Genomic DNA, 15,199 nt, shown 5'->3' with positions numbered 1-15,199 from the left:
TTTAGGGTTAGGTTAAGGGTTAGGTTTAGGGTTAGGTTTAGGGTTAGGTTTAGGGTTAGGTTAAGGGTTAGGTTTAGGGTTAGGTTTAGGGTTAGGTTAAGGGTTAGGTTTAGGGTTAGGTTTAGGGTTAGGTTAAGGGTTAGGTTTAGGGTTAGGTTTAGGGTTAGGTTTAGGGTTAGGTTAAGGGTTAGGTTTAGGGTTAGGTTTAGGGTTAGGTTAAGGGTTAGGTTTAGGGTTAGGTTAAGGGTTAGGTTTAGGGTTAGGTTAAGGGTTAGGGTTAGGGTTAGGGTTAGGGTTAGGGTTAGGGTTAGGGTTAGGGTTAGGGTTAGGGTTAGGGTTGGGGGGGTTAGGGTAAGGTTTTCGCTTTAATTTTACATTTTTCGATCTTTTTCGTCGCGCTGTGATGACGTCACATACGTGCTTTCGTCGACCGCGATTTTGTCGTCCGCGGTTTTGTGGTGGAACCGCTTCTTCAGCTCTGACTGGAGGGTGGGAAATGGAATTCTTCACTCAGAACTGAAGAAGCTTCTTGGATGAGAAGCGAAACGTCTTCAAAGAAAAAAGTTTAGTTGCCTCTTGGGGGGAAAAAAAAGCACCCTTGGGATGACCACAATTATTAAAACCAGAATCTCCACTCCGGGTCTGTTTTTACGACCGTTTTGGTCACGGCTTTTAAGCGAATCACTGGGGTTTTGACGTGAGTCAGGTGGCTGTTAAGCAAATCCAGCTTCTCTCTGCTGGTCAGGTGTCAGTTGGGAAGGTCACCAAATGGAGATCCTGGGATGTCAATATATGCTGGTCGCAAAAATGCCCGGATTTTGGTCATGTGATGGTGGGGAATGCTGCAAGGGGTCGTAAGTGTGAGGACCGATCATAAGCCACTTTTCTGAGACTAAGGACTGTCACTAAATCAAGGACTGCCTGTATAATGTTTCTTGCTGGTCCTCTAGGGCAGGGGGTCTCCAACCTTGGCAACTTTAAGACTTGTGGACTTCAACTCCCAGAGTTCCTCAGCCAGCAACTTTAAGACCTGTGGACTTCAACTCCCAGAATTCCTCAGCCAGCAAAGAACTCTGGGAGTTGAAGTCCACAGGTCTTAAAGTTGCCAAGGTTGGAGACCCCCTGCTCTAGAGTAGATCAAACAGACTTGGAATTCACAATTTAAAAAAAAAAACCTGCTTTTTAGGATAACCATCAAGGATAGTCTTGACTTTGGAAAGCTAGGAAAAGCAATAGCAATAGCAGTAGACTTATATACCGCTTCATAGGGCTTTCAGGCCTCTCTAAGCGGTTTACAGAGAGTCAGCATATCGCCCCCCAACAACAATCTGGGTCCTCATTTTACCCACCTCGGAAGGATGGAAGGCTGAGTCAACCCTGAGCTGGTGAGATTTGAACCGCTGAACTGCTGATCTAGCAGTAGCCTGCAGTGCTGCATTTAACCACTGCGCCACCTTGGCTCTTGGAGATGGTCACCGTTTCTCTGCAGGCGGTTCTCAGCTTACGACCGTCCATTTAGTGACCGTTCAAAGTTACGACGGCACTGAAAAAGGTGACACCATCATTTCCCGCACTGACACCCGTTGCAGCATCCCCATGGTCATTGGATCAAAATTCGGACGCTCGGTTTGAAGGCCTCTTCTCCAGCAGGGATTTGCTTAACAACGGTGGCGGGAAAGGCCCTGAAACGGGGGCAAAAGCCACCTAAACAACTGTGGGGCATCCCCCCCACCCACCCCATGAAGGGGATGCCTCTCCTGAGTGGGCCCCTTTGCTGTCCCCCCACCTTGCAATGACTTTCCTTGGGGAACTCATCTGAGCCAAGAGGTGGAAGAACTGTCAAAAAGAGGAGGGGCTGTTTTGGCACAAAGTTGCTTGGGGAAGGTAGCAGATGGGAGAGAGAGAGAGAGACCCCCCACTCCCCTCCTACCCCCTTCACTCTCTTCCCACACCCCGGAGCAAAGCATTGTCTTGGTACAGGCAGATTCCCAAGTTCGCAGCTATAAATACGCAAAGTTTTGAAACGGGCGTTTTTTTGGTTCGTGGCAGGTGACAGAGACCCCGGAGGCATCCCCTCCTTTCCTCCCCACCCCCAGTGCTATCTTTGGCTGCAGGGAAGGGGGGGGGGGTCGGCTCTGTGCCTCTTCCCCCTCCTCCTCCGCCTCTTGGCGCAAGAGGCGCGCACAAAGGCACCACCTGCTTTGCAAAGCGGGGCCGGGGATGCTCTGGGGGGAGGAGAGGGGAGGGAGGCAGCAGAAGGTGGGGAAGACCTGGGCTTGTATGGGGGGGGAAACCTGGGGGCGGGATGGGGGGAGCGCGGCTGTTCCTGGATCTCGACCCGCGACAGCTGCGCTTTTTCCCCCACGCGGCAATTATTACGCGCTTGGGAGATTCAGGGGGGCGAGGGCGGGCGGGGAGGAAGGGGCTGCCTGCGGTGGTGGGTGGGGGGCTGAGCTCCCCCCCCTGCTTGGGTGCCTCTTCTCGGGGTGGGGAACAGCGACAATATGTAGAGAGAGCAAGCGCAAAGTTCTGGACTGCGACGTGGAGCGAGAGCCGCGTGGCGGCTGAAAAGTTGTGCCCCTCGGTGGGTTTTGCAGGCAGAGGATGGGTGGGTGGGTGCAGGCATAAACACAGGTATAATGGCTGCCCACCTGCCCAAAAGATATTTCTCCTTTTCTTTCTTTTGCAGGAGACGCTGGGCCTTCCCGTCCGAGGGCACCCTCTCCCTCTGCGCTGTCCAGGGGGACCCCAGCATGGCAGCCCACAGGGTGGCAGGATCCGAGTCGGAAGAGCTGGAGCAACGGATCCATCACATCAACAATGAGGTCTGGGGCTTTTGGGCAAGAACCTCCGAGCCCCTTCCCCTTAACAGGATGGCCCTTGGCAGAAATGGGGCAGAGGACCAACAGGGCACCTGGCAGGGCGGGAAGCGTCTCCCTTGGTTCAACCCCCATATTTGTTCTGGGCACTCCTCCCTCCCCCCCACCCTCCCTCCCCCTTCCTTCCTCCCTCCCCCCCCACCCTCCCTCCTCCATCCCTCCCCCTTCCTCCCTCCCTCCCTTCTCTCTCCTTTCCTTCCTCCTGCCTGCCTGCCTTCCTTCCTTTTTCCCTTCCTTCTCTCCCTTCCTTCTCTCCCCTCCTTCTCTCCTCTTTCCTCCTTCCTTCTTCCCTCCTTCCCCTCCTCCTGTCCCCCCTTCTCTCCCCTTTCCTCCATCCCTCCTTCCTTCCTCCTTCCTTCCTTTTTCCCTCCTTCCTCCTCTCTCCTTCCTTCCTTCCTTCCTTCCTCCCTCCCTCCCTCCCTCTCCCCTTCCTTCCTTCCTCCTTCCTCCCTTCCTTCTCTCCCCTTTCCTTCCTCCTGCCTGCCTTCCTTCCTTTTTCCCTTCCTCCTCTCCCTTCTCTCCTCTTTCCTCCTTCCTTCTTCCCTCCTTCCCCTCCTCCTCTCCCCCTCCCTCCCTCCCTCCTCTCCCCTTTCCTCCCCCCTCCTTCCTCCTTCCTTCCTTCCTTCCTTTTTCCCTCCTTCCCTTCCTCCTCCCCTTCCTTCCTTCCTGAATTTATTTGCTTTTCGCAAACAAAACCCAGGGAACAAAACTTCCAAATTGTTCCAGGAAGTCCTTGACTTACAACCATTCCTTTAGTGACCATTCATAGTTACAACTGGAAAATGTCCCATTTTTCACACTTATGATTGTTCGACCCTGGGGGGGGGGTCACCTGTTCCCTCTTTGCGACCTTCCGACAAGCCAAGTTCACTTAACAACCGTGTGGCTAATCTAACAAATGCAGTGAATCACTTAGCAGCTGGGGCAAGAAAAGGTCGTATAATGGGACAAAACTCACTTAACAACTTTCGTTTAGCAACGGAAATTGAAGGCTGAATCGTGGTTGTAAGTTGGAGACTGCCTGGATCTCCGTCCCCTGACCCCCATCCGGGGTTCTGGTTCCTCCCACCACCCTCAAATTAAATAAAATTGCAGGATCGAATTATTCAACGCTGTGCGGTTCGTCAGGACTCCTGCAGGTTTAATTAATATTTTGCTCCTTTGAAATCAGCAGCTTCCTCAGCCGGGAAATAATTCGTATTTCCCAACGTTGGAGCTTGATTGTCAAATAACTGGTTAATGGCTCCTTAGCTGTCCTGTGAGATGCATGTTCTGATTTTTCGATTAGCAGAAGCGTGCTGGGTTTTTTTTTAAATACAAGGAAAGAAAAATAAAGAAGATCGTAATTAAAGCCATCCAGTTGCAGGGCAATTAAACAGCAGTTTAATCAACAGTTTACCAGTCGCTGCCGGCTGGAACAAATACCAATTAATGGCAGAGGTCTCCAGCAAAAAGCTTCTCATTAAAGCTTCAGCGGAATCTTCTCTTAACCTCAGAGAGGGAAAAACCACAAGGAAGGACTGAATTCCAGGCTTATTTTATGAAGGGCTGGACAGAAATTTAAATGAATGACGATTGAATGAGATCTGGAACCTGAACAGTATACAGATAATTCTCAACATCATCTACATTTAACGACCCCCGTAATCCCTTGCGGGGTGGAGTCTGAGCAATTGAATGCAGCTAGCAGAATATTTTACTGGCTGGCTGCCCTTCCCTGTCGCCAGTGCTGAGTTCTATTCAGCAGATCTATTCTCATTGTGAGAACCCAGAGAGAGAAATATCTGCCTCTACCTAGGATCAAACTCACAGCCTCCCGAGTGTGAGGCGAGAGCTCCATCTCTAGGCCATCATGCCACTCCTAGCGAGTACTCAACATACGACGGAAAATTTAATGATGGTTTAAAGTAACAACAGAATTGAAAAAAAGTGACTTGTGGCCGTTTTTCACACCTACGACCATCGTAGTGCCCCTGTAGTCACGTGATCAACATTCAGAGGCTTCATAGTTATGACCGTTGCTGTGTGCCAAATCACCTGGTCTCCTTTCGTGACCTTCTGGCCAGCAAAGTCGAGGAAGCTAGATTCACTTAACAACTGGTGTGACTAACTTAATAACTGCAGTGATTCATTTAACAACTGCAGTGATTCACTTAACAACGGTGGCAAGAAAGGTTGCACAAATGGGGCAAAATTCACTGGAAAAAATGTCTCGCTTAGCAACAGAAATATCAGGCTCGATTGTCGTTGTAAGTTGAGGACTACCTATCTATATTGAACTGGAATATCGGCTGGATTTTTGCTTTTTGAAATCAATTGATAGGTCCTGACAGACCCTGGAGAGCTTTAGGGCTGATTATGCATAATATTTTTCACTTCCAATTAATGAGAAAAATATGTAGAGGAGGCTGCAAAAACTGACTCTTTTTTTAAGAAAAAATAACTCTATTTTTTTAAATCTGAAATTTTTGGGATGTCTGCAAATAGAGTTTCCAGGATTCTTAGTTTAAAAAACAGATTATTATTATTATTATTATTTTTAGTCCACTCTTCTGAAACGGACAATACAGAAGGATAACAACTGTTTTTCTTTCCTAATATTTCTTTCTTTCTTTCTTTCTTTCTTTCTTTCTTTCTTTCTTTCTTTCTTTTTTTTTTTTTGCAGTCTTTGGAAAGTACCAGGCGAATGTTGCAGCTGGTGGATGAGGTAAGAGACGAAGCGAGGGAGGAAGAAATGAATGGCTTGTTTATGACTAGATCATTGCGGGGAGTGGGGGGGAGAAATGAGACGCCCGTTTCTTGGAATTTGAGCCAAGCCATTGTTCATTCTTGTTTATTTCTGATTTTCCAACAGAGCAAAGATGCCGGGATTCGAACTCTGGTTATGCTGGACGACCAAGGGGGTAAATTCTGAGGATTTATCGCAGAGTGCAGATTGCTGGATGACCCCCGCATCATCCAGCAATTGCAGCTTCTTTAATCATGGTTTATGTGATGCACTCAAGTCTTATAAACCAGGGATCTCCAACCGTAGCAACTTTAAGGCTGGTGGACTTCAACTCCCAGAATGCCTCGGCCAGCTGAAGAATTCTGGGAGTTGAAATCCACCAGTCTTAAAGTCACCATAGTTGGAGACCCCTTATAAACCACAATTATACCCACACATTAAATCAAACCACCTTACGACAGCGTAAAATTTGAGCTGCCTCATTGTTAATCTGGGTTTCTCTCCATAATTTTTATACACCACTGCCATTGTACAATTCTGGCTGATTCAAAGATATCAGAAAAGAAAGAAAAATAGCAATAGCAATAGCAGTTCGACTTATATACCGCTTCATAGGGCTTTCAGCCCTCTCTAAGCGGTTTACAGAGTCAGCATATTTGCCCCCAACAACAATCCGGGTCCTCATTTCACCCACCTCGGAAGGATGGAAGGCTGAGTCAGACCTTGAGCCGGTGAGATTTGAACCGCTGAACTGCAGATAACAGTCAGCTGAAGTGGCCTGCAGTACTGCACCCTAACCACTGCGCCACCTCGGCTCTAAAATAAATGCAGGCCCATCACAATCAGTTAATGAGGTGGTCCTCGCCCTTATGACCATCACAATTTCCCACGGTTACACGATCAAAATTTGGACGTTGGCAACTGGCATGTACTGAGGATGGTTGCAGTGTCTTGGGATTGTGACAAGGACATTGGCGATGTTCCTGGCCAGTTTCCTACAAGCACAGTCAATGGAGGAAAGCTGGATTCACTTAATGACTGCACGATTCACTTAACAGAACAACTGCCTTGCTTAGCGATGGAAATTCTGGGGTGACAGGTGCCATGCAAGTAAAAAAAGGGGTAGAGCTTTAAAAAATTAAATTAATTCTAGCTGTCAGGTTGAGCATGACTCACTTAACAGCTGGGGAGGTTCACTTAATGACCACAGGAAAAAAAAACAGTCCTAAAATTTGCGCCATGATCGTCCCCATCCTGATTCTTTTGGACGCAACCCCCCTCTCCTGTATAGATGCCCTCAGGAGGGCCCTTCCCGAGCCCCATGTTCACGGTCCTCCCTCTCCCCCTCAGAGCAGCTGGACCGCATCGAGGACGGCTTAGAGCAGATTATCCAAGACATGAAGGAAGCCGAGAAGAACCTCAGCGACATGGCCAAGTGTTGCGGCCTTTTCGTCTGCCCCTGCGCCAAGTGAGTCATTCCGGTGGTTCGTGGGAAGCAGTTAAAGCCAGGATTGGTGGTTTAAGCACGACGCGAGCCATGGTGGCATCTTGGCTGCGTGTGCACGCAACGCATCAGCTAAGTAAGACAGTTCTGGATTGGAGCCGGGGGCTGCTTCAATCCGGGGTTTCTCAAAAGCGTGTGTTTTGCAGATAGACTGCTCCTGCATAAGGAGGCTTTCCTCCTCTTCCTTGAGGCTCCCTGCTTGTGGTTCCCTTGCCTTCGTGGATTTGTTCTGCTCTCACGTCCTCCAAACAAGGGTCCTTGGGCGGGGGGGGGGGGTTATTCTAGAGAAGCTTCTACAGCAGTGTTTCTCAACCTTGGCAACTTGAAGATGTCTGGACTTCAACTCCCAGAATTCCCCAGCAGTGGTTAGGACAGTGTTTCTCAACCTTGGCAACTTGAAGATGTCTGGACTTCAACTCCCAGAATTCCCCAGCAGTGGTTAGGACAGTGTTTCTCAATTCTGGGAGTTGAAGTCCAGACATCTTCAAGTTGCCAAGGTTGAGAAAACTGGTCTACAGGGCGGGGAAGGAAAGTCAAAAAAGTCAAGATGGCAGCCTAAAAAAAAGGGGAGCAGCCTTGGAGTCCTTGGTGGTGGCTGCCATCTTGACTTCTTTGACCCTCCTGGGAGACTCCGTGAGGGTGCAGGCGAGGATGACAGCCAAAGTGCCTGCTCTCTCTTCCCACTCCAGGTTAAAGAACATGAAAGCCATGGAGGCTACGAAGGCGGCCTCTGGCAACTCCCAGAACGTGGTGTCGCAACAGCCCATGATGATGACTGCAGGGACGCAGATGATGATGAGCGGGCCCTTCATCCAGAGGTGGGGCAAAAGGCAGCAGGAGGAGGAGGAGGAGGAAGAAGAGGGAAGGGGAGGAGGAGGAGGAAGGCTGTGGGGTGGTTTTCTTGCAGACGTTTCATGACCCAACTCAGTAACATCATCAGTGCTAGAAGGGAGTGGGGTTTGTGGAGAGGAAGAGGGGGAATGAGAAAGTGGAGGAGGAGGAGGAGGGTGGGGGACTCTTGAATCCCATGGTCGCTCCTTGCTAACACGAGCAAGCTTATCCCCTGCGAACCCTAACGCCGAGCGTCCCAGAATCCGTCCTTGTGCCAGGAATGTGCTCCCAATAATGGCTCCCTGCCCGTCTCTTCTTGGCCAGGATAATGAAGGACGACGTGGAGGAAGAGCTGGAGCAGAATCTCACCCAGGTGGACAGCATGTTGAGTAACCTGCGCAGCATGGCGGTGGACATGAGCAACGAAATTGACGTCCAGAGCAAGCAGGTGGAGAACATCAAAGAAAAGGTGAGTGAGGCGCAATTGATTAGGATCATAAATGTCACATCCAAATTCATACCTGGAATAAACGCCACAGGTTAGTGGTCACCCTGTTGCAGAAAATGACAGGCGTTAGACTTCTCAGGATACAGGAAAAGTTTATTTGGCAGCCAGGTTCAGAAAGCTACCCATGGCTAGCATTGCAAGTTCTGAACAACCTTAATTATCGAAGCACGCGTTCTTATACATTCCCAAAAGCATTGCAACACGGAAATACTTAACCCATTTCTTAGTGGTTACGTTGAGGAGAGAAAGCCTTATAAGGAGATGGGGGTCTTACTTCTCCTTTTGTTTCAGGTAAGGCTTACGTGTTATTAACGAACTTTAATTGAACTTAGTGGTTTGGACTTTTAACACAAGTTGTGACATAGGGACGTTGGCGAGAACATCCTGTGGTTAGTGAATTGGGGACACTTCCTTTAAGTAACTTCTAACTGTCCCTGTTATTCTATTGCAAGTTCCAACTCTTGTCTATGTGGCTTTTAATATAGAAGTAAAGGGGTTCTAAGAGGCTGTCCAGCCTGACCCAGTAGGTTTCACACTTAATGTCCAAATCTCACTTTACGGCTGCTTTAACCCGGCAACTTTTAAAAAGGGAATGAAAAGAAAAGACACAGTCTAAATCGAGGGGGTTTCTAACCTTGGCAACTTTAAGACGCCTGGACTTCAAACTCCCAGAATTCCCCAGCCAGCAAAGCTGGCTGGGGAATTCTGGGAGTTGAAGTCCAAGCGTCTTAAAGTTGGTTGGAAAACCTCATTCCAACTGCAAGCCAAGTTTGTTGCACCTAATTAAGTATTAGTATTTAAGTTTTTAATTTAAGTATTTAATATTTAATTGCAAGCTATCCCTCCACCAATACTATTCGAAAGGGGCTTTTCAGAGCCACACAGGAATGGCGTCTTTGCAGCCAGGATTTATTTATTTTTTAACTCATGGCAACTGCTCAGATTTTTTTTGGGGGGGGGGAGGAAAAACACAGGCATGTATTGGAGACAGGAATGGGGGCGAGTGAGAATCAATCGTGATTCTTTTAAGATTTTGTCTTGGTGTAACGGGGGGGTTGCGGTATGGAGGTATAGGCTCTGATTGGGATGAGCTGTTTTGCTCTGTCCTGTTAATTTATTCGAGGAGGGGGGCCTCCCACTGGTATTCTTCCTTTGCTCAACATTCTGGAACAAAGACGATAAGATTTATTCATTCATTGGTTGCATTTGATTTGATTGGTGTGCTTAAAAACATCCCATTAGTGATCATTGGAAGTTGCAACCTCACTGCAAAAAGTGATTGATGAGCAACTTTTTACACCTTTGCCCCATCCCTGTGGTCACGTGATCCGAATTCAGAACCTTGGTCAGCTGACTCATGACGTTTATGGCGGTCGCCGTATCCCAGGGTCATGCGATCCTCTTTTGCGACCTTCTGAGAAGAAGAGCCAATGGGAGAGGCAGATTCACTTAAACAATGGCAGCGTTTCACTTTAACAGCGGTGACAAGGAATGTCGTAGAGTGGAGCACAACTCACTTAGCAACTGCCTCGCTGAGCAGCAGAAGTTTTGGTCCCAAATTTCGATCGTTAAGTGGAGGACTTACCTGCTGCGGCTATTTCTTGCTTCAACAGCAGAGGGCGACGTTGCTTTATTATTTAAAATGGTTTAAGTTGGCCGCCATTTAGACAGAATACAGAATAGCAGAGATGGAAGGGCTCCTTAAGGTCTTCTAGTCCAACCCCCTTGTGCAGTGTTTCCCCATTTTCTTCTTCTTCTTCTTCCTCTATAGGCCATTGCCAATGTGATCAGCATCAACGAAGCCAACAACCAGACCACCAAGATGCTGAAGAAAGCCTGAGGCCACTTCAGCCCCTCGCTCCCACCCACCCCCCGCAGCCCCCTCCTTCCTTCACCAAATGCAACCAGTTACCAACTTCCATCCTCAGCTGCGGAGTGGATGCCTTCCAATCCAAGCGATTTAAAACCACGTTTCCTGCGTGAATCTCATCCGTTTTCTGAACCAACGTGCATGCTTCCCGGTTGCTAAAGTGATACCCATGCGAATGGCAAGGGAAGGGGGCCCCCTAACCACGGGTGTGTGTGTTTTTCCCTTGGCACAAGAACCCACCGGGCTGTCTCGCTGCCACCCAGCCCACTTCCTCTTTAATGGCTCAGGTGGCCGATGAGCAGCTGGAAGAACCGCTCTGTTGAAGAGGGAAGGAACTTCTCTGAGAAACTGACTAGGCCACTTTCCAGATTCCCCACAGGGGAAAAAGCTAGGGACGGCTATTTTTCAGCCCAATGGCAAAATTAAACACCACCACCACCACCCCCAATTTGACTTAGTGGGGCCAGGAATGTTTCTGTAGCTGAAGGCTACGGAGCTTGGGGAAGCCAAGTTTGGGTCAGACACTTGAGGTCATCGAAACAGAGATGGGGGTGAATGCCGAAAGAGAGAGGGGTGACCTCCTCTGCACTATCAACCCAATGATGTTGCTGGAACCGGGTCCATTAAAAATAACCCAACAGTCCAGCGTTTTAATGTATATTTAGCCTCCACCCAACTTTCCTCCGGGCTCTGTCCGAGGGCAAAGGAGGAGAGAACCACGTTGCCCGCATGGCCAGGCACCAGACCGGGCAAGGCTGGCACGGCCCCATGGGGACGTTGGCCGGACACCGAGAAGGACCCCGGCCAGCAAGTGCAAGAAGGCAGCCCCCCTCCCCGTGCCCAGCCCTGTGCACCACCCCTGGAAATGTGGCTTGGCTTACATATGTCACTGTGGAATTCAACACTGTGCCTGTTTTCCGTATTTTTTTAAAACCTTGTTTCTGACTTACGGCGTGTGTGATGGATTTTAAAGTCCAGGCAAATCATTGGTCTTTGTGGCGTCTGTTTATTCATGTACCCCGGGGCATCGCATACACTTTGGGGGGAAAAAACCCCCCACATCTTTCCTTGCTCCTTCGATCTTGCAAGCACCCCCCAAAAACAGCTCTTCTCCGCTTCCGGAGTTTGTTAACCAGGAGCAGGGGTGGGGTGGGGTGAGGGGTCCCAGGAGGGTCTGGCCTCGCATCCCCGGCTCCCTCCTCAAGGCTTCTTGATTCTTCCAAGCTCATAGATGCAGTAGACCGCATAGCTCACACCTGGAGAGAAATGTTCAAGAACAGGCGGGGTTAAACCCCAGCTGGTTCCCGACTTACAACCGTTTGTTCTGTGAGCTGCCGCGGCAGTGGAACAGACGACCAATGGCCTGTTTTCACGCTTACGTCCGTTGCAGCGTTCGCACGCTCCCGTGATCAAAATTTGGGCTCTGGGGCACAACCGACTCATATTTATGACGGCCCTGGGGTTGTGCGATCACCACTTGTAACCTTCCCAGCCGGCTACTAACAAGTCAATGGGGGAACCAGATTCACTTAAGGACCGTGTGACTGGCTTAACGACTAAAGTGATTCACTTAACAACAATTTCCACGGGGCCTTTTTATCCCCACCCTTGAATTGCGGGGGGTGGGGGGAGCAACTGGGTTTCTATATGTGTTTGTGGGTCCGTGTCAGAGGTGGGTTTCTCCCGGTTCGGTCCAGATCAGGCCGAAGCGGTAGTGGCGGTGGCGGGAGGAGGCTCCGCCCACCCGCCCGGATACTTCAGCACATGCACCGAACCCTCTGTGAATGCGCAGAAGCATTGCGGGCGAGCACGAGTGAACCCTTAGTAAACTGGTTAGCAACTCACCACTGCTCCATGTGTAGCTACGTTACCCGTAAGAGTCTGCTGTCAGTTGATGCCATTTTTGCTTTCGTGCCAACCTTCCTTGGTTCACATCTTGAATTTTCGGACACCCCCCCTTTGCCCCCCCCTTTGCCCCTCCCACCCCCCGTCTTTCAGCCCCCGAAGGGTCGACTTCACTCACCCAAGCTTCCGATGGCCATGGTGACACGATACATCACCATATCGGACATCCCTCCTTTCAGGTGCACCGGCAAATCGTTGTCCGCCTGGGGTGGGAGCACGAGAGACCCCCCCCCACTTAATTCGGTGATGTCCACACCTCTTAAAAGGGCTCAGGTTGAGAAGCCCCACTTTGAGGTGGGGAGTTTTGGCTCTCCCAACTGCCCCCCGGGTTGCTGAGTAGCCCCCAACGTAGACCTAGAACCAGTCTGATCTATTGGTTAAAGCGCCACACCAGAAACCAGGCGACAGGGAGTTCTAGTCCCGCCTTAGGCATGAAATTCAGCTGGGTGACTTTGGGCCAATCACCAGGAGACGGGGAGTTCTAGTCCCGCCTTAGTCATGAAATTCAGCTGGGTGACTTTGGGCCAATCACCAGGAGACGGAGAGTTCTAGCCCCGCTTTAGGCATGAAATTCAGCTGGTGACTTTGGGCCAATCACCAGGAGATGGGGAGTTCTAGTCCCGCCTTAGGCACGGAAGCCGGATAGGGCGGCATCCTAGAATCACGTGATCATCCCTGGCCAACCAGATTCCACCAAGCAAACTCAATGGGGGAAGCCAGGTTTGCTTAACGACTGCCTGATCCACTTAACAACTGTGGGGGAAAAGGGGTGTCAAATCGACTCGCTTAACAACTGCCTCGCTCAGCAACAGAAATTCTGATGCAAGAGGGCCTGGCAGCCGCAAATGGGGTACTAGCAAGGGTTGGGGGGGGGGGAGGCACCCGACGTCTCACCTGGAAAAGCTTCTGAGATTCACGGACTTTGTTCTCCATTTGCCGGCTGGAGGTGGTGAAGCATCGAAGGGACCGAAAGCGACTCACCTGTTCACCAAAAGAAGCTCTAATAAAGATTTGCCCCCCCCCCCCAAAAAAAAATTCTTTCTCTTTTTTTTTTACAAATCCATCAAGGAGAAAGAATAGAATAATATATAGAATAGAATATATAAAATCGAATATAGAATATAGAGAATAGAATAGGACAGGACAGGATGGGGAATGGAATGGAATAGGAATAAGACTAGAATAGAATAGAATGGGGAATATAGGGAATAAGGAATAGAATAGAATGTGGAAGGGACCTTGGAGGTCTTCTAGTCCAGCCCCTTCTCAGGCAGGAAGCCGAGGTGGCGCAGTGGTTAGGGTGCAGAGCCGAGGTGGCGCAGTGGTTAGGGTGCAGCACTGCAGGCCACTTTAGCTGACTGTGATCTGCAGTTCAGCGGTTCAAATCTCACCGGCTCAAGGTTGACTCAGCCTTCCATCCTTCCGAGGTGGGTGAAATGAGGACCCGGATTGTTGGGGGCAAGTTGCTGACTCAATTTGCTAAAAAATTTGTAAACCGCTTAGAGAGGGCTGAAAGCCCTATGAAGCGGTATATAAGTCTAATAAATAAGTAAATAATAAGGAAACTTTACATCATTTGTGGGCAGTCCCCCAATCTATCCCATGCTATTATTATGGGGGGGGGTTTGCTCCCCCCTCATTTACTTTCCCACCACCCCAATGCCTCCCCCTGCCCCCCAAATCATCTGAGACCATAAAAAGCCCTCTGGGGAGCCACTTGGGAGTTAGGGGCCAGAGCAAAAAATATATATAAATCATTTTTTCCCCCCCGTACCTTCTCAGGTTAAAAAAAAAATGCAGCCAGAGGAGCAATTGGTGACTTGATTGCAACTTCCTGTGCAATTTCTCTTCTGTGGTGGGCAGAGGGGTGTGTGAAAAGTGGGCACTTTCCCCCCCTCGGGGAGGTTGTGGGGAAGGAAGCGAAGTGTGCAAGGAACTCACAAACCCTCCGGAAAAAAGTCAGAAGGGACTTGGCTGTTCAAAGGATCCGCTTGTCCCGCATAATTTTTTCCCCCCAACTTCTGCGTTTTGCAGGTCAATAGGTGCAAAATAAAAAACACCCCCACCCCCTCACAGCCACTTGCATTTCCCGGGGATTTCCCACCCACCCACCCACCGAAAAGCAGAATTGAAATGTCTTTCTTTTGATCAGCCAGATGTGCACAGCTGCCTCGCCTCCCCCCAACCCAGAGTCAGAGCTACAACAGAGAACTGTCACTCCTCCAAAAGTTTTGCTTGTGCAAATTGCACGGCCAAAGGGCAGTTTTTGTTTTTTTGCTCAACCGCTGAGAAGTAGCCCTACAGGGGAGGGGGCTGCAATTAGCTGGCTTAGGGGTTGTTTTTTTTTGCTCTCCCCCCACCCCAAATTCTGTTTTTACCAGCAAGGATCTCATTGTGTCCCGGCTCTGCTCCTCACTCCTTTGCTCTGTCACTTAAGGTGGGCCTTGTCCTCTGCGGGGGCCTCTCCAAGGATACTACTCCTAGTAGGGCCAAAACAGCTGACGGGGGTGGAGACAGCTGGAAGTGGCTTGAGCAAACGCCAGGAGTAAGGGAAGCTGGGAAGGTCAAAATACTAGTTGCAACTGAACGTCCTCCCTGCCACCCGAAGGGGGAGGAGTACGGGATGGCCAGGTGGGGGGGGGTCTTCTCCCCTTGGTACCAGGTTTAAAGACCCCCCACCCACCCCAATTAATCAGCTCTTGTTTCTAAACGGAAAGCCATTTGTCTGGAACGGCATAGGAACAGGAGAGTCCAACTGTAAGATTTGTGGATTTCAACTCCCAGAATTCCCCACGCAAGCAAGGGGTCTCCAAAAGGGGCCACTTTTAAGACTTGTGGACTTCCACTCCCAGAATTCCTCAGCCACCGCATATGCCAGCTGGGGAATTCTGGGAGTTGAAGTTCACAGCTCTTTAAAATGGCCAAGGTTGGACATACCTGTCGTAGGGTCTCCTGCTTGAGCAGGGGGGGTTGA

General features: G+C 49.9%; 2 protein-coding genes across 2 annotated transcripts; one reads left to right on the top strand and one right to left on the bottom strand.

The window, feature by feature from the left end:
* Window positions 1-2,703: 2,703 nt before the first annotated feature.
* LOC116516022 (synaptosomal-associated protein 25-like) lies at window positions 2,704-11,444 on the top strand. The gene is made up of 7 exons (XM_032228369.1): window positions 2,704-2,825; window positions 5,545-5,586; window positions 5,734-5,782; window positions 6,958-7,075; window positions 7,801-7,929; window positions 8,267-8,411; window positions 10,222-11,444. The coding sequence occupies exons 1-7, from the start codon at window positions 2,754-2,756 to the stop codon at window positions 10,288-10,290; spliced, it is 624 nt and encodes a 207-aa protein (XP_032084260.1). The 5' UTR covers window positions 2,704-2,753; the 3' UTR covers window positions 10,291-11,444.
* On the bottom strand, window positions 11,307-14,735 carry LOC116516023 (cytochrome c oxidase subunit 7A1, mitochondrial). Its single transcript, XM_032228371.1, has 4 exons — window positions 14,604-14,735; window positions 13,120-13,206; window positions 12,344-12,428; window positions 11,307-11,576 (listed from the first exon to the last, which is right to left on the bottom strand). The coding sequence occupies exons 1-4, from the start codon at window positions 14,616-14,618 to the stop codon at window positions 11,521-11,523; spliced, it is 243 nt and encodes an 80-aa protein (XP_032084262.1). The 5' UTR covers window positions 14,619-14,735; the 3' UTR covers window positions 11,307-11,520.
* Between the last annotated feature and the right edge of the window lie 464 nt (window positions 14,736-15,199).

This window comes from Thamnophis elegans, chromosome 12 (assembly GCF_009769535.1).
Source record: "Thamnophis elegans isolate rThaEle1 chromosome 12, rThaEle1.pri, whole genome shotgun sequence".
In the NCBI taxonomy this organism is placed as follows: Eukaryota; Metazoa; Chordata; class Lepidosauria; order Squamata; family Colubridae; genus Thamnophis; species Thamnophis elegans.
This window is presented reverse-complemented; position numbering and strand designations above follow the sequence as displayed.